Source organism: Anabrus simplex, chromosome 1 (assembly GCF_040414725.1).
Source record: "Anabrus simplex isolate iqAnaSimp1 chromosome 1, ASM4041472v1, whole genome shotgun sequence".
Lineage (NCBI taxonomy): Eukaryota > Metazoa > Arthropoda > Insecta > Orthoptera > Tettigoniidae > Anabrus > Anabrus simplex.
The window spans coordinates 1792139403-1792158657 of NC_090265.1; the positions used below are offsets into that span (position 1 = coordinate 1792139403).

Below are 19255 nucleotides of genomic sequence, written 5' to 3' on the forward strand. Positions count from 1 at the left end.
TTCCCTCGAGAGGGAGAAACCTTTTCATGAAACGACGCTTGAAATCATGCACCTGTTGTCCGCTTTTAAAGCGCAGTCTGCGTTTTATATCTTGCTTGCCAATTTAGGCCACGTCAGCGAATCTGATACAACACATCCTGCAGAGAATTTGATGCGATTTTCGTTCTCATCTGGTAGATAAGCTGAAAACATGTTTTGTATGAATGTGACTGGTCGGAGGATATACGAATGCCATGTGTAACAAAATTGTAATAAACTGCCGTTTTTTGTTTTCTTTCAAAGGCCAGCTGGAGAAAGAGAGCGAACTGGTCACCAAAAGTTTTTATGTTTGAGATTTATTTGCTACTTTATGACTTTGCCAGCGGATTATTATTATAAGCTCGGCTGATATCTCTAGAGTAAGCTCTGTTCTTCTTGTAAATCTTCTTTTTTCTCTGTTGCTCGTCTTGTAACCGAATTAATCATGGTTTATTTATAGAACGCCGCGCGTTTACCTTCTTTTGTCTCCGCTTGCAGACTCAATTTGCTCTCTCCATTGTCTGAATACCAACAGGGTTTTTAACATTTTATGTCTGATTCTCCCAGCGTGTGTGCATAGGTCAACGTTGTTAGTTGATCCCTTAATAAGAAAATAATTAAATAATCTGGTTCAGTGAACAGAGTGCTCGTTGCAAAGGTAATTAAATTCTCCCCCTCTCTAATCAGGTAGTGCAGCATGGCGCACAATTCCAATGATGATGAAAGGTAATGTCATGGTATTTGTTCAGTTTCCTTCCAGTGTTTTGACGGTATACTAAACAAATCCGCGGCTTATACAGTCTGTTATAGGCCTTGTATCCATCATGATGTGAAGATATCTGAGAGCCCCTGATGTTTTTCTGCCAAGTCCCGACATGTATAATTAATTTGTTAAGAATATGGGCCCGCATTGTGTATACTGGCTCACTTCTCTCTTCACTTACATACTCCAAGAGAACAGATTGCCCAGACAATTCAAACCGTCAAAGGTTGTAGCCATTCTCAAACGTGGCAAACCTGAGGATAGCCCCGAAAGTTATCGACCAATAGCACTGTTCAGTTTCATATTCAAGCTTCTTGAACGAATCCTCCTAACCAGAATAGCTCCGTTCATTGAAGCTGTTACTCCTCCTGAACAACCTGGATTCAGACATGGACGCAGTTGCACCGATCAAGTTCTTGCCCTAACTACACATATCGAAGGTGGTTTTCAAGGACAACTAAAATCAACTGCTGTTTTCATCGACTTGGCAGGTTCACCAGACACTGTTTGGTGGCAGGGACTGATCTACAAACTATTGCAAGTTGTATCAAGTCGAGAAATCTCGGATCTAATATCTAGCATGCTTAGTGAAAGACAATTCGAAGTGTTTCTAGGCAACACTAAAAGCCACAAACGAAAACTAAATAACGGTCTACCAGAAGGATCTGTTTTAGCACCAGTGCTATTCAATTTGTACACTCATAATCTGCCAACCACAACATCTACTAAGTTCATATATGCTGATAACACCGCACTGGTAGCACAGAGTAATAACTTTGAAGACGGTGAACACATTCTTACGGTGGACCTCAAGAAGATGTCAACTTTATTTAAGACCTGGAGTTTGATCCCCAGCACAACAAAAACTGTAATCTCTTGTTTCAATTTAGCGAATCGTGCTGCAAACTACAAACCAAGAGTTCTGCTCAACGGACGAAAGCTGAGGTACAATCCTTTCCCAAAATATCTTGGAGTCACTTCAGATAGAACCCTGAGCTAAAAAGAGCACATCACTAAGCATTCTCATGAAGTCGCCTCAAGAAACAACATACTTTATAAGCTCTGTGGTACCTCCTGGAGAGCCTCGGCTGATTGTCTACGTTTAACTGGCATCAGCCTTGTCTACTCGGCTGCTGAGTACTGTGCTCCTGTCTGGTTGGAAAGTGTACATGTGAAGAAGGTAGACACATAATTGAACGATACAATGCGTTGCATTACTGGTACCATCAAATCAACTCTATGTCACTGGTTACCTGAGCTGAGTCACATCCCTCCACCTCACTTAAGGTGGAAGCAAGCTCTACTAAAGGAAGCTAAGAAAATCTTTGGATCACCCTCTTTGCCACTGCACCGTGAATTATGCCATCCATCACAGCAGCGACTGCAATCAAGAAGACCAGCAAATGTCACTGCATGGCAACTCATTGCGGATAAATTTGATTTAAATGAAAGCTGGAAGCATGAGTGGTCAACAAAAACATTGGGAACAAGTGCCCACCATCTTGATCCCACAGAGAAGCCAAACGGTTTTGACCTATGGAGGAACCTCTGGTGCCGCATCAACAGGTTAAGGACTGGACATGGTTGTTGCAATTATTTCTGGTGCAAGTGAGGTTGGGTCAGTTCGCCAACGTGTGATTGTAACCTGGAAGAACAGACTATTGAGCACCCGGTCCAACGCTGTCCTCTTCATTCGTACCCTGGCACTCCTGATGATTTGTTCGTTCTCACACCCCATGTATCTGAATGGCTGAGAAGGATTGACTTTAAAGTTTGATTTTTGTCTCGTGTATATATATAGTATAGTAAAATGGCAGGGAGGGATTCAATTAGGTGGAAATGTAGTAAGCAGTCTGGCCTATGCTGACGACTTGGTCTTAATGGCAGATTGTGCCGAAAGCCTACAGTCTAATATCGTGGAACTTGAAAATAGGTGCAATGAGTATGGTATGAAAATTAGCCTCTCGAAGACTAAATTGATGTCAGTAGGTAAGAAATTCAACAGAATTGAATGTCAGATTGGTGATACAAAGCTAGAACAGGTCGATAATTTCAAGTACTTAGGTTGTGTGTTCTCCCAGGATGGTAATATAGTAAGTGAGATTGAATCAAGGTGCCGTAAAGCTAATGCAGTGAGCTCGCAGCTGCGATCGACTGTATTCTGTAAGAAGGAAGTCAGCTCCCAGACGAAACTATCTTTACATCGGTCTGTTTTCAGACCAACTTTGCTTTACGGGAGCGAAAGCTGGGTGGACTCAGGATATCTTATTCATAAGTTAGAAGTAACAGACATGAAAGTAGCGAGAATGATTGCTGGTACAAACAGGTGGGAACAATGGCAGGAGGGTACTCGGAATGAGGAAATAAAGGCTAATTTAGGAATGAACTCGATGGATGAAGCTGCACGCATAAATCGGTTTCGGTGGTGGGGTCATGTAAGGCGAATGGAGGAGGATAGGTTACCTAGGAGAATAATGGACTCTGCTATGGAGGGTAAGAGAAGTAGAGGGAGACCAAGACGACGATGGTTAGACTCGGTTTCTAACGATTTAAAGATAAGAGGTATAGAACTAAATGAGGCCACAACACTAGTTGCAAATAGAGGATTGTGGCGACGTTTAGTAAATTCACAGAGGCTTGCAGACTGAACGCTGAAAGGCATAACAGTCTATAATGATTATGTATGTATGTATGTATGTATGTATGTATGTAAAATCACAATACGATTAAATAAATCAATCAGGTGCACTAAGAAAAAGAAGTATTAAATAATAATAATAATAATAATAATAATAATAATAATAATAATAATAATAATAATAATAATAATAATAATAAGAAGAAGAAGAAGAACTTCAGGAGCGAGTACGCAAACTGGAAATAGCCTACCAAACATCCCGCACAATCTACAACAAAAAATGCCTTTCCCAAAACTACAAGATACGTCACTATGAAACAGTTCTGAAGCCAGTAGATCTATATGCAGCCGAAACCCTGTCTCTAAATGCCAACAAAGGACTCCTTGAAGAACTGGAGAAAAGAGAACGCAAAATTGTGAGAGGAATCTTGGGATCAAAGTACAGAAATGGAATCCATCAAAAGAGATCCGACAAGGAAGTCTACAGCAAAGTAGAGAAAATTACCGACACAATCAGAAAAAGACGGGCACGATTTTACGGTCATCTGAAAAGAATGGACGAAAGAAAGTTAACTAAAGAAATCTTTCACTTTTTTGATTCAAACCCCAAAACCACAATTCCCTGGTTTAGAAATACCAAAGACGACCTGCAAATGCTACATATCTCAGCTGAGGACGCCCTTAACAGAGATCTCTTCCGCAAGAAAATATTGACGAACGGGCTAAACCGAGACGAGCAACCGAAGAGAAGACACGGTGTCCCTTGGAGAGAGGAGCGTAAGCAGGCCCACTCACAAAGAATGAGGGAAATTTGGGCTCTAAAGAATGCCAAGTTCAGTGTCAAATGCAACAAGACTTAACGTGGTCCTTGATGGCCCCAGCGAATTATATATATATATATACAATAATAATAAAAATAAAAATAATGAAAATAATGTTATTGCTTTTACGTCCCACTAACTAATTTTTACGGTTTTCAAAGACGCCGAAGTGCCGGAATTTAGTTCGGCAGGAGCTTTTACGTGCCAGTAAATCTACCGATAGAAGGCTGACATATTTGGGCACCTTCAAATACCACCGGACTGAGCCAGGATCGAACCTGCTAAGTTGGGATCAGAAGGCCAGCGCCTCAACTGTCTGAGCCACTCAGCCCAGCTAAAAGTAGTAGTATCTAGCTGTCACTCTGGACAGAGAAATAACGTTCAGTGATCATATTTCCTGTATTACAGCGCAAACAAATGTGCGCCTGTTTGAGTTAGAGTTGCGCGAAGTTTTCTCTTTGTGGAACAGTTCCGATCGTACCTGTTCCGAATAAAATTGTTGTTCCAAATAACAGTCTCTGATTTAGGAAACATCAACAAACATCGTGTTCGTGAATGCTAATTCCAAAATTGTTTCCTCACTGCGAGGTTCATGCTTTGTTTTAAGTGGGCCGATGACCTAGATGTTAGGGTCCTTTAAACAACAAGCACCATGTTCATCATCATCATAGGGTAGTCGAGTCTAAACAAGGTAAACCTGTACCTGTATTTACCCAGATGGTACTAAGAGCAATATGAGTAGGATTGCAGGAATTCAGAGCGAACGCTTGGCTGATAACGTGATTACTCACCAAGCCTTGCTGGGCGAAGCAGAATCTATAGACAAGGAATCTGCATTGAGCGACATAAACATTCTACATAATTAAATTTATTCATCTAACGGTATTTATGCATTTAAAAGCAGTGTTGGGATATATTCTAAATACCTCTGATTTAAAAACTGATCTATGTGGCCTAAACCGTGGTCAATAGTAGTAGTAGTTAAGCTCAGTGAGAAATAAAAGGAACAAGGATTAATAACAGTCAGGTCATATCATGGATGCTAACAGCGAATTCGCTGAATGTCCAATTGCTGACTAAGACGGGCGCCTCTTACATTTTCATTTTCACGGGTACCCTCAGTGTCGACTGCTGTTCATTGCATCCAATGGGTAGAGCAATTTCAAAGAACATCGAAACCAGTGTAGAGAACTGGTACTCACGTTCTCCCAGACTTCGAGCATTCAGCCAGCCAGTGGTGCTTGCGAGGTTCTTAAATACCGACCGTGGCATTGCTAGACAAGTGCCGCTGAGTGCAGGCGATGCAGAACACTGTTATTTCATAACATGATGTTAGTAGAGCAGTGTCGCTGAGTGCAGGCGATACATAACACTGTTATTTCATAACATGATGTTAGTAGAGCAGTGTCGCTGAGTGCAGGCGATACATAACACTGTTATTTCATAACATGATGTTAGTAGAGCAATGTCACTGAGTGCAGGCGATACATAACACTGTTATTTCATAACATGATGTTAGTAGAGCAATGTCGCTGAGTGCAGGCGATACAGAACACTGTTATTTCATAACATGATGTTAGTAGAGCAATGTCGCTGAGTGCAGGCGATACAGAACACTGTTATTTCATAACATGATGTTAGTAGAGCAATGTCGCTGAGTGCAGGCGATACAGAACACTGTTATTTCATAACATGATGTTAGTAGAGCAGTGTCACTGAGTGCAGGCGATACAGAACACTGTTATTTCATAACATGATGCTAGTAGAGCAATGTCACTGAGTGCAGGCGATACAGAACACTGTTATTTCATAACATGATGTTAGTAGAGCAATGTCACTGAGTGCAGGCGATACAGAACACTGTTATTTCATAACATGATGTTAGTAGAGCAATGTCACTGAGTGCAGGCGATACAGAACACTGTTATTTCATAACATGATGTTAGTAGAGCAATGTCACTGAGTGCAGGCGATACAGAACACTGTTATTTCATAACATGATGTTAGTAGAGCAATGTCACTGAGTGCAGGCGATACAGAACACTGTTATTTCATAACATGATGTTAGTAGAGCAATGTCACTGAGTGCAGGCGATACAGAACACTGTTATTTCATAACATGATGTTAGTAGAGCAATGTCACTGAGTGCAGGCGATACAGAACACTGTTATTTCATAACATGATGTTAGTAGAGCAATGTCACTGAGTGCAGGCGATACAGAACACTGTTATTTCATAACATGATGTTAGTAGAGCAATGTCGCTGAGTGTAGGCGATACAGAACACTGTTATTTCATAGCATGATGTTAGTAGAGCAATGTCGCTGAGTGTAGGCGATACAGAACAGTTTTATTTCCGAACAATATGTGCGGTGTAGTGTTCATTTTAAAAGCAGTTCCGAGTCTCGAACAGTTCCAAAATTAATGTTGGGTTATTTTTTGCACATCTCTAATGCCGATATTTAGAGCAAGCAATTGTGTTACTATAGCAAACCAACTCCTTCTGTCTTAAGTCGACAATCAGACCGATATTTGTGTATACCAGTCTTATTGAGGGTACTGCAGCAAGTCGCACTCTTAGAGGTATAGCGCATCGAGAACCGTGCGCTGAGCCGCTTAACAGGTGCCGAGTAGTTCCACCTGTATGAATGGTACCAGCTGGATGCCAAAGGCCTAAGGATAATAATTCTTTTGTAAACCACCTCCTTTAGTTGGTGAAAGCCAAATCCTGGTCAAGGCCACAAACTACCAACAGCAATGCAGTCGACTCCCAGTTCCCTCTTCTCTCCTTAATCTCTCTGGTGTAGCCATCTCTTCCTAGGTCTTCCCACTGGCTTTCGTCCTTCAGCCGTTCTTTCTAGTTATGCACGTGCTGGTCTTGTGCTATGTTAGTCTGAAGTCTTCTCTTCTATCGATTCCACTTCCAGTTCCATTCTGAAGTCATCGTTCCTTACATGATCCTTGCGTGATTTTTGGAGGGTAGTTCGTACGTGTAAAACTCGTGTCCTCATTTCGAGGGAGTGCAGCTCTTTCCTGGCACACCACCAGTGGAGGCAAGCTGCATGTACCTAGTTAACCACATACCAGTCCCCCTGTCAGTCTTGCATTTCTGCCCCACCCTCCCCCGAGGACGGCAGCTAATAGTGCTAACCGTGACGCGTCAACCTCGTGTCGGTAGATTTACCGGCATGTAAATAACTCCTGTGCGAGAAAACTCACTTATCTCGGTGTTTCTAAAAATCGTCAATAAGCTTGATTCCTGAGGTTTGACAAACAATGTGTATTAAATGCGCTTTTTTTTTTTTTTTTTTTTTTTTTTTAACTGTGTACGATGGTTCGATTATTGTCAGCCCCTCCCTGTGTCTGCCGAACGTTCGAATCAGGGTGATAAATTTGTAATTCTGGCTTTCTGTAGTTTCCCATTTTCACACCAGGCAAATGATGGCGCTGTGCCTTAATTAAGGCCACGGTCGATCCTTCGCACTCCTAACCCTTTCCTAGCCCATCGTCGCCATGAGACATATCTGTATCGGTGCGACATACAGCCAGTTCTAAAAAAATTAAAATGTAGTTCCTATGTATGATGGAGTTTGATACCATTGTCTTTTATACAGCGTAGTATTGAGGTTTATTTTTTCAATTTACATATGTGTGGATGGATGAAGGAATCCACCTTCAACTTTGAAAATTAATTATATTCATGTTTTGAGTGATGTGTTCCGTGTTGCAGGAAATCCACGGAACAAAGTGGCTCTTAAGCCGGGCCACTCGTTGATGGACTGGATCCGACTCGGCAATACTGGCAAAGATTTGACTGGTGTGGGTGGAGTCGCTCAGGAAGTGACGCTGGAGCAGCTTGCCAAACACAACAAGACGAACGATGCATGGATAGCTCTTAGAGGTAAGTAAACTACACTGCAGGCACCTGTGTAGTCCGCCTTTGTGGTTAGTGTGATTAGCTGCCATCCTCGGAGGAGTGATACAAGGACTGGAACGGGGTCTACTCAACCTCGGGATGGGGGTTCGATTCCCTCCTCAGCCATCCTCGAAGTAGTTCTCCATGGTTTCTCACTTCTCCAGGCAAGTGTCGGGATGGTACCTAACTTAAGGCCAAAGTCGCTTCTTTCCCTCTTCCCTTCCAATCTTCCCATCACCCCCACCACAAGGCCGCTGTTCAGCATAGCAGGTAAGGCTGCCTGGACGAGGTACTGGTCCTTCTCCGCAGTTGTATCCCCCGACCCAACGTTTCAGGCTCGAGGACATTGCCCTCGTGGTGGTAGAGGTGAGATCGCTCGCTGAGTCCGAGAGGAAAACCAACCCCGTAGAGTAAACAGATTAAGAAAGAAAGAAAGAAAGAAAGAAAGAAAGAAAGAAAGAAAGTCGCCTAGAAATAATTGCTTCTGTCGGATGGACCCAACGAGTAGAGGTCGCGCGTGTGTATGAGCTTCCATTCGGGAGATGTCAAGTTCGGGTCTTACCGCCTGGCAACCTAGAAGTTCCCATTTTCATGACAGGTAAATGCTTAATTAAAAAGCCAGAAGGCCGGGCTGAGTGGCTCAGACGGTTAAGGCGCTGGCCTTCTAACCCCAACTTGGCAGGTTCGATCCTGACTCAGTCCGGTGGTATTTGAAGGTGCTCAAATACGACAGCCTCGTGTCGGTAGATTTACTGGCACGTAAAAGAACTCCTGTGGGACTAAATTCCGGCACCTCGGCGTCTCCGAAGACCGTAAAAGTAGTTAGTGGGACGTAAAGCAAATAACATTATTAAAAAAGCCAGAAGCCTATGTGTTATTGCGGTGTTGATCCGCCGTAAGGTATTTGTGACATTACGTTACGAAAGCTGATCAGGAATAGTACTAGGTTTTTTTCTTCTTCACGTCGCACCGACACAGATAGGTCTTATGGCGACGATGGGACAGGGAAGGGCTAGGAATGGGAAGGAAGCGGCCGTGGCTTTAATTAAAGTACAGCCCCAGCATTTGCCTGGTGTGAAAATGGGAAACCACGGAAAACCATCTTCAGGGCTGCCGACAGTGGGGTTCGAACCTACTATCTCCCGAATACCGGATACTGGCCGCACTTAAGCGACTGTAGCTATCAAGCTCGGTAGTACTAGTTTTAACGGCGTTTCTGGATTATTATGATTATCGTATGTTAATAAGGTATCGTCTATCCAGGATCCCTGCTACGCTAATAGATTAGGCCTACACCTAACACCCTAAGGCACGGGCGTCCGACCTTTCTTCTTCTTCTTCTTCTTCTTCTTCTTCTTCTTCTTCTTCTTCTTCTTCTTCTTCTTCTTCTTTTTGGTCAAATAAACACTACTGTGGTCATGCTTGCTTTACCGGCCGCATGTTTAAATTTAATATTATATTGTTTATATTAATTTTATATTGGATCAGTAGTTGAAAGGAAGTTGGATGAAAAGCAGTGTGGTTTCAGACCACAGAGGGGCTGTCAGGATCAGATTTTCAGTATGTGCCAGGTAACTGAAAAATGCTACGAGAGGAATAGAGAGTTGTGTTTATGTTTCGTAGATCTAGAGAAAGCGTATGCTAGGGTACCGAGGGAAAAGATGTTCGCCGTACTGGGGGACTATGGGATTAAGGGTAGATTAGTAAAATCAATCAAAGGCATTTATGTTGACAATTGGGCGGCGGTGAGAGTTGATGGTAGAATGAGTTCTTGGTTCAGGGTACTTACAGGGGTTAGACAAGGCTGTAATCTTTCACCTTTGCTGTTCGTAGTTTACATGAATCGTCTGCTGAAAGGTATAAAGTGGAAATGTAGTAAGCAGTCTGGCGTAAGCTGACGACTTGGTCTTAATGGCAGATTGTGCGGAAATACTGCAGTCTAATATCTTGGAACTTGAAAGCAGGTGCAAATTAGACTTTCTAAGACTAAATTGATGTCAGTAGGTAAGAAATCCAAGAGAATTGAGTGTCATATTGGGGATATGAAGTTGGAACAGATAGATAATTTCAAGCATTGAGGATGTGTGTTCTCCCAGGATGGTAATATAGTAAGCGAGGTTGAATCAAAGTGCAGTAAAGCTAATGCAATGAGCTCGCAGTTGCGATGATCAGTATTCTGTAAGAAGGAAGTCAGCTCCCGGACTAAACTATCTTTACCTCGGACCAACTTTGCTTTATGAGAGTGAAAGCTGGGTGGACTCAGAATAGGCCTATCTTATTCATAAGTTAGAAGTAACAGGCATGAAAGTTGCGAGAATGATTGCTGGTACAAACAGGTGGGAACAAAGGTAGGAGCGTACTCGGAATGAGTAGATAAACGCTAAATTAGGAAAGAGCTCGATGGATGAAGCTGTACGCATAAACCGGCTTCGGTAGTGGGGTCATGTGAGGCGAATGGAGGAGGATGGGTTACCTAGGACAATAATGAACTCTGTTGTGGAGGGTAAGAGAAGTGACGGATAGACCCAGTTTTTAATGATGCTTGTGGAACACAATGAGGTAACAGAACTAGTTGCAAATTGAAGTTGTGGAGCTGCATAGTTAATTCACAGTGGCTTGCAAAGATAACGCTGAAAGGCATAACGGTTTGTAAAGAAGATGGATGTATATATGTGAGCAGAGATGCCAACTAATACGGATTTTCCGTAGTTTATACGGTGTTCTCACATACCGTATACTGCAGCAATACGAAAGCAGTACCGTACTGATTATTATTCTCGATTTCTGCCGCAAATAGGAAAAACGTAGTTCCGTACGTTGAAGAGTTACCGTACTGTTAGAAAATGGTTTTTGAAAAAATTGCCTATAGTGACGTTTTTCTACAATCCTGTGTGTGACATTCATTGCTAAATAAAATATTATCCGCATATGTGCTACATTTCTGTTCTGTTACCTCTGATGTAATAATGAGTTGCCACCAGTGACTTTGTTATTTTTGTTGTCTGCTTTTGTCGCGGAGTGGTGTCGTCTAGTGCTAAGTCCATTTTAATGAAGTGAAGAACGACATTAAATAAAATAACATACGGTAACAAAAACTTAGAAGCAATGAGCAGCCAAATGACTGTGGACGAAAGTGATCTGCAGAATGTCACTGCTACCAAAAGCAATATACAGAAGAATTTTCATGGCTAGAACTATCGAAAATTTCACATGCAAGCCTGATTTTGTAGTAAACATGGAGGACGCAATGTCGCCATATGGCATCCAAAGAAACATGCGTGTTTGCTTTCCTCTTCCCCTTAATGTTAAAGTGACTATCCTAGTGTTAAATGGTCTGAATGCAATTTCACATGTTCTTTGTTTGAATGTAACGTTAGCGGGCCATGTCACAATAGACAACATCCTTCGAACATCTCTGTGTATGTATGTACAGTATGTATGTATCAACAAGTAATTTTTTCCTTTCTTTTTGCCGCTTTAGGTAAAGTGTACAATGTGACCCACTACCTCGACTTCCACCCTGGAGGTGCAGACGAGCTCATGCAGGGAGTTGGAAAGGACGCTACTGAGCTGTTCAACAAGGTGAGATACACCTCCATAATGGGACATCCAATGTGTTATTCTGGCTGTAGATAACATCTGATTATGTTGTTAGGTACACGCTTGGGTGAACTATGAATCACTCCTGATGAAATGCTTCGTTGGAAGGTTAAGGCGTGCCAGCGAGAGCAATGACGACCTTGCCACTGCATTGTTTGGGATAAACAAGAAGAAGATTAGAAGTAATGTTTCTGCTCCTATAGGTATGTACTTTGGTTTTAGATACAAAGCCTTTGTCAAGCATCACAACTAAATGTAGGGGAAAGGAGCTAAAATACATCATCTTCTTCAGTTCCCATTTCCAGTTCTCTCCTGGGTTGGGTTATGAATCAAGGACCTCCATAGTTACCTGTCCCTCTATCAACCTTTTCCTATCTATCTCTATTTCTTTCATCTTTACTCCTCTCTTCTCCATACTCTCTTTTGGTATACTATTCATCCACCTCTTTCGATGCCTTCCTTGTGGCAGTAGTGACGATTGGGAATTATAAGTGATGGGGCAAAAAATGGTAAAAATGCACAGACACCAAAAAGTACCCAGGTTTGTGGAATGCAGCGGGTGCGTGTATGTGTGTGTGCATCAAACTTGAAAATTAAAAAACTATAAAATGGTTAAATTTTTGTGATGCTCTCTTAGCAAATTTCGACTGAGAGGTAAAGGTTGAGAATTTACCAACTTAAGTGTGGTAATAATAGATTTTTTTAATTGATATTTTGATTCAATACTATACAATAAAACTTTCACCAAAGGAACAGTATTACACATGTATTGTGATTAAAATAGAAGTATGGCGAGGTTATGCAATTAAAAATCGTTTAGTATTTGACTACACACTAAGAAACTAACGGACACTAAAGAGACTGCCAGGCTAATGAATGCACCTTGCAAGTCTCCACAACTTGCTGTGACACTATCAAATTCAGTTAGCCGCTACGAACGACATTTCTTGCGAATTTCCGTTAATAATTTTGTTAATAATAATTAAAGAAAATAAAGGAAATAAGTGCCCCCCCTCGCCCCTCCCCCAATCGCCGCTACTGTAGCTGTGTGACCTAACCACACTGACAACTCAAGGAATCTGTAGATAAATTGCAAATATGAGGTCTCAATTCTTGAGCGCTGAGCGAGTTGGCCATGTGGTTAGTGGCGTGCGCACAGCTGTGGACTTTTATTCGGGAAATAGTGAGTTCGAACCCCACTGTCGGGAGCCCTGAAGATGGTTTTCCATGGGTTCCCATTTTCACACAAGGCAAATGCTGTGGTTGTACCTTAATCAAGGTCACGACAGCTTCCTTTCCATGTCATAGAAAGAAAGAGATCCACCTTATCAATACTAAATGTCTTTCTATGACATACTATAGATATCAATACGGAACATCATGAAATTTATTAATCAAGCTTCCTTTCCACTCGTAACCCCTTGCTATCCTCTCATCACCATAAGACCTGTCTTTGTCGGTGCAGCGTAAAGCCAATTGTTAAAAAACATTGTTCAGCAACAATATACTAGTGTTTGATATTTGAAATAGTATGTTATTACAATTATAAATCTGGGATCGTGAAAGAAAATATTCACATATAAATTGAAAAGAAAAATAAACTAGTAGATAGGATGCAATCTGTTCTATTGTATTGAGATTATTTCTCTTAGTGTATTTTATGTCACAAAGGTTAACATGGTTCTGTTGTTTAGTATTACTTTTTTATTCACTATTGTGTATTGTGAATGTAAATTTGGTTTTTCTTCTTACAGTAACAGCAGTAAACAGTACTCCATCCACTCCTGGCTCAGACTGGTTCCAGAAGTTGGCCTCATTGACTATGGTGTTTTATACTCGATCCAAATCTCCAGGATTTCCTCACGTCAGAGTTAAGTTAAAGGACGGCAAGGAAGTGAGTGTGCGTATTCGGTTGGGCAGTCAAATGTTTATGGCATGTCGTAAACTGGAGAGTGATGTTACTTGGCCATGCCAGATTGATATTAATAAGGATGGCAGCAAGGTAGAGATAATCTTCATGAAAACAACTCCACAATTATGGCGAGACCTTGGTGAACCGTGTGACAATGATGGCACTTTATGTGATGCTCCTGATGTATCAGAGACATATCTCTCAATGAATGTAGTGAGTGTAGAGTCTGTGAACTATAATACCAAATTATTAGTGTTGTCATTTAGTGATCAGACGTATAGTACTGTTCCGTTAGGACATCATGTGTTCGTGCGTTCAGAAGTTGAAGGTATGTTCTTGATACACTTCAGTAACTTGTGAAAGATAGATATTGTGCTAAGTTGTGGTAAGTACTCTACGGTTACCTTCTTATGCCAGCAGTCAACATCCCTCGAGATGCATTTAGGGTAGTAGCAACAAAAATGTCAAATAATATTCATTTTGCAATTTTACCACAAAGAAATGTTATATTATGTATGATCAGAACCAGAGGTACCAGTACAATTACAACAGACTCGGAATCAGCAGAGATGTTACCCATGCCATTGTTCTCGCAATGCTCAAGGGATTCTTTATAATATTGACACACTGTTTAAATTTATCCTCATTTTATTCTAATAACTAAAACAAATTGTATGATTGAAAATCATTCTCAATGAGACCTTGCCATTAGTATATCATTTGTATAGGATGAGGGCAGAGTTCAACTTCAGAGAAGGAATATCTTAATTGACGTATTCAGTTATTTTGCCTTCTTACTAGTCAGAATATTCCTAACATTTTTGGGTGGAGTTGTTAACCCATTACACTTCTTGCTTTAATATTGTGTTTAAATTGTGGATGGGGGTGGAATACCTAGAGGTGTCTTCTAGCATGCGAAGAGTGAGCAGGAAAATTAGGAGATGGCATTATGATGTGGGAGAGTGCTGTTTATGGAATTAACTTGGTCTTCTCATAAACTGCTCTGAAATATAAATGCAGTAGCTTAAACGATGTTTTGATCTGAAGTCAACGATCTACAATATACCAGTTTTAGTAGTGTTTTACTGTCTGTATCAGCATGACAGTGTTCCGTACTTGAAAGCAAGGTCTGCGTAAGAATCATTCATGCACCTGGAAATGACTGGCTAGCCCAGTCCCTTGACCTTAATTGCATACTACACAGTGTGACCCTATAACCCATTTTCACTGGGATAGTCTTGGTATTTTATATTCTCCCACCATATTTTCATTCAGTCCTGTTTTCCAAATGCTTTTAGAAATACAAAAGCATATATTTTACAACAGTGGATATCAAATGACTTTGTACAGTTTAACGACCTTTTATATGCGTCAACTCATTGGGAAAAGCAAGGAAATAACTTCTTAAGCTTGACCTTTTCTTTTTTTCAGTTAATTTTCCTTAGATACCTTGATTACTTTTTCATATATGTCCTACAAAATGGTGGTGTTGGTGGTGGTGATTATTGTTTTAAGAGTAAGTACAACTTGGCAGCCATTCTGTATTAACACGAATCAGAAGGAAACTGGAAGAGATCTGATAATTAGAAAAATGAAGGTTAAGCATCCTTAAAACAACAATCATCAACAACAATTATTAAGAAACTGTACACTGAAACTCGGATGTTTTTCTCATGCTGAATTCACTGTGAAGTATGTTTATACCACTGATATCTTTTATTGTTGACACAATTCCTAAGATTCACAATTTTATGGCCTTCTGACTTTATGGACAACCCTTAGCCCTTAATCAAGAGTTTACTGAGTGTAAATTTTTCCTTGGAACTATTAAGTTTTCTTACATATTCCTATACACTTCTTGTATACGGGACGAGTCAATAAGAACATCCAATATCTCCAGATCAATTAAGGATATCTGCATTCTGTTTTTATTTCCCTAAATGGTTTTAAGGGGCTCATAAATCAATATGGTTTTCTTTCCCATGGGATTAGTAGTAATAGAGATTATCCATACAAAATTTGAATGCCAACATTGTGTCAGTGATTTTATTTGAAACTAGCTGATGTACCCGTGCTTCGCTATGGAATTCTACATTGTATACAGAATTCTAGGTTATGTAGTGTACACGTTGTGAGCAAAATTGTATTAAATTGCATAGCTCCTAATGTTACCCTTGAAACGCGATGGGGAAGTCACCAAACATCTTTTCTCATATGAAGACTGGGTTAGGGAATTTTCATTGTAATGGTAGGCCTGCTTCCCTACCATCAGTCACAATCAGGTTGGGGAGTTTTCATTATAATGGCAGGCACTCACTCTCGACCTGCCTTTTTACATCCTTAGAAAGACTGTCTTACTGGTTTTCTCAACTGAAATGAACGTAGGTCATTTAAATAATGTCAGTACGAATGATGTGTTTAAAAGCACTGCTTCATATGAAATACGTGATCAAATGAAAAACCACAGATTTTCTAACCTTTAACAAACAGTACTACGCAGCCTATCTACCAGTCCAAAGTTCCAGAGCTGGAATGACCAAGGCGCAGACAGCCGTGATCGATGAACACACTTCATCATTTTTTGGCACGGGAGTGGGGGGTGTATGTCGAATAGTGAAGTCTCCCAGGGCGAAAACTGTGCCCCTTTACTAATCTGTTTCCTAGGAGTACCTGATGAGTTGGAAAATCTCAATTCACTACACTGGAGGCGGAAAAATCTAACTGACTTGGAGGCAAATATTTCCGTGAAGCCAGAGGAGAAACCCCATCTTCGCTGCTAATTTCGAATAAAATGAATAGAGAATTTAATAAAAGTGCTAAAGAAACAGCTCTTTTCAGGGTTGGGTTATTTAGTGAATTGTGGTGCTATAATTTGGAATAGGCCTAAATTGTAATTCTTGAGCAGGTCATACTACTACTACTACTACTACTACTACTACTACTGCTACTACTACTACTATTACACTACTACTACTACTACTACTACTACTACTACTACTACTACTACTACTACTACTCCAAGCTAGTGCTGTTATTGAAGGCAGGGAAACTATCATTAGATTCATCAGCATACAGGCCACTGTGCTTATTAAACACCTTGCGCAAACTTTACGAAGGATTGATTAAAACTAGACTGGAGAAAGAACTTGAACAACAGGGAGGACTTTCTTCGAACCAGTTTGGATTTAGAAAGGGTAGAACCACAACCCAAGCTATTGAGAGGGTGATTCAAATACAGGCAGAAAGCAGTGAGAAACGGGCTGCCTTGATAACGCTAGATGTCAAAAATGCTTTCAACACTGCTTCTTGGAGCATTATTTTGAGAGAAATTCGTAGGATGAACATTTCTCAGTATCTACAACAAATAATCGTTAAGTACTTCCAAGGACGAAGAATACGATTTCATGATTTAGAAGATCTTGAAATGAGTGCTGGCGTTCCACAGGGATCTGTCCTAGGACCCACCTTGTGGAACATTCTATATGATGGTGTCTTACGCCTGCAGCTGACAAAAGGGACAACATCTATTGGTTATGCAGATGACCTTGCAATAGTGGTAATAGCAGAGAATGTAGAAGAACTGACCTTCCGAGTAAATGAATCACCGAGACGAGTTAACCTTTGGATGGTAAATAATAAGTTGGGATTGGCTCCACATAAGACTGAGGCTATAATTTTGAAAGGTTCCAGGAATTGGAAAAATGTTCGTTTCTTATTAAATGATACAGTGATTATCCCAGGAAAGTCTGTACGATACCTTGGGGTTCTTATTGACAGGAATTGCACATTTGGTGCACATGTGAAGGCAGTAACCCAAAAGGCAGAGAAGAAGGCATCGGCATTAGCCAGACTTATGCCTAACATCGGGGGACCAAGAACAGTTAAGAGACGGATTATGTGCTCTGCAGTATATTCCATTTTACTTAATGCTGCACCTATCTGGCACAATGCACTCAGGAGGAAGATTCACCGAAGAGCTATGGAAAGAGTACAGAGGAAAATGCTGCTCAGAGTTACCTGTGCATATCGAACTGTTTCGACAGCAGCTTTACAAGTTGTAGCTGCCAGTATTCCCATTGACCTCCTCGTTGTAGAGAGAAAACTTTGGCATGAAAGGGGTGCAACTATATCTGCTGAAGAAAAGAAAGCCTCGAGGAACCAACTCTTACTAGACTGGCAAGACCGATGGGATGGCACAAGCAATGTTGGCCAATGGACAAAAAAGCTAATACCCAACATAGGAGACTGGCTTAAATGTAGACATCGGCAGGTAGATTACTATCTGTCGCAGATCCTGACAGGACATGGAAGATTCGGCGTATATGCCATGAAGATGGGAAAGACGCAGGGAGATGGTTGTCGGTACTGTTCTGAAAGGGATACAGTAGAACACACTTTTTTCTACTGTGTTCGATGGGAAGAAGAATGAAGGAAAGCCTGCCAACAACTTGGCCGACGACTCACGCCAGGGAATCTGGTTCAGATTATGTTAGAGAGCCCGTCTGCCTGGAACACAGTAAAGGCAATGGCGACAAGCATTATGGGGATGAAGGAGAAAGAAGAGAAAGGAAGAACTTAATAATATACATCACTCCATTCTGATGTCATGCCGACAAGCAGTTCCAGAATGGTCTGAGTGAAGAGGGCAGGGGTTTTTAGTTGGTGGAAATTGAGACAATATTAAGTAGTGTGAGCCTCCCTTTATAACCTTTTTGGACTGGTCTTGTGCCATGGAAAATCTGTGTCAATCGGCTTTTCGCCAATATACCAATTTTTTTAAGCTAATGTATGCTGCTCGCCATTGTCCTGGCTTCGTGTGGTTGCGCGTAACTGCGCATGCGCCTGCCTGCTACCAAGAGACTTGCCTCCACCTCGCTTCTGACGCGAGAGCCAGTTCGCTTGGGGCAGCCATCATGAACGTGAGTGTGATTGAGTGCTACGCCATGGAGTGGTGGATCATATTTAAACCGCCGTAATTATTTCATTAACGGGGATTTTCCCCGGTAGAACTAGTTGAAGACCTCCTACCATTTCCTCTGATCATATTTTTGCAACTATACTTCTCCTGGATACTTGCTAACAAGGTCTTGTTGCTGGCCTCGTGACTGCATTCTTCTTTAACAATGGCCAGGTTTGGATTTCTCACAATTTCTTCACCACCAAAGGTATGTACCAGTGTTTGAAACATCTTAAGCGTCGTCCAGAAGAGGATTTTGGTATTTTCAGCGATTTCAGGAAATATGATAATAATAATAATAATAATGATTTAAACTTCGTCGTTAAATTGGTACTTATTGGCGTGTGCGGTTATGAAAATCTGAAAAACAGTTTCGGCAACTAATCACATTAACGCGGAAGGTCCACAGTGAACTGAATTGGGATATTTAATTTAAAATTAAAACGGAAGTTTTTTTTTGGCACCTTAAATTGTAACTTTCCTTGTGAACCAAGGTACAGTCTCCAAGATAGCGGGCTTAACTTTCTTTGGGTTTCTGTTTGCTTTCCTGTGATTTGTTTTCCCCTTTGTTAGGTATGTTTTCTTCTCCCCTCCCCCTTCTGGGGTTTTCTGTGAATTAATTTCTCTTG

The 19255-nt window shown here is 41.1% G+C and overlaps 1 protein-coding gene across 1 annotated transcript in view; it reads left to right on the forward strand.

Moving 5' to 3' along the window:
- The window catches only part of LOC136858774 (cytochrome b5 reductase 4), a 305637-nt gene that overhangs the window by 238551 nt on the left and 47831 nt on the right, over window positions 1-19255 (forward strand). The window contains exons 2-5 of the mRNA XM_067138565.2: window positions 7972-8142; window positions 11639-11739; window positions 11813-11960; window positions 13512-13997. Of these exons, the coding sequence (XP_066994666.2) occupies window positions 7972-8142; window positions 11639-11739; window positions 11813-11960; window positions 13512-13997 (906 nt within the window). The remainder of the gene's footprint in view (window positions 1-7971; window positions 8143-11638; window positions 11740-11812; window positions 11961-13511; window positions 13998-19255) is intronic.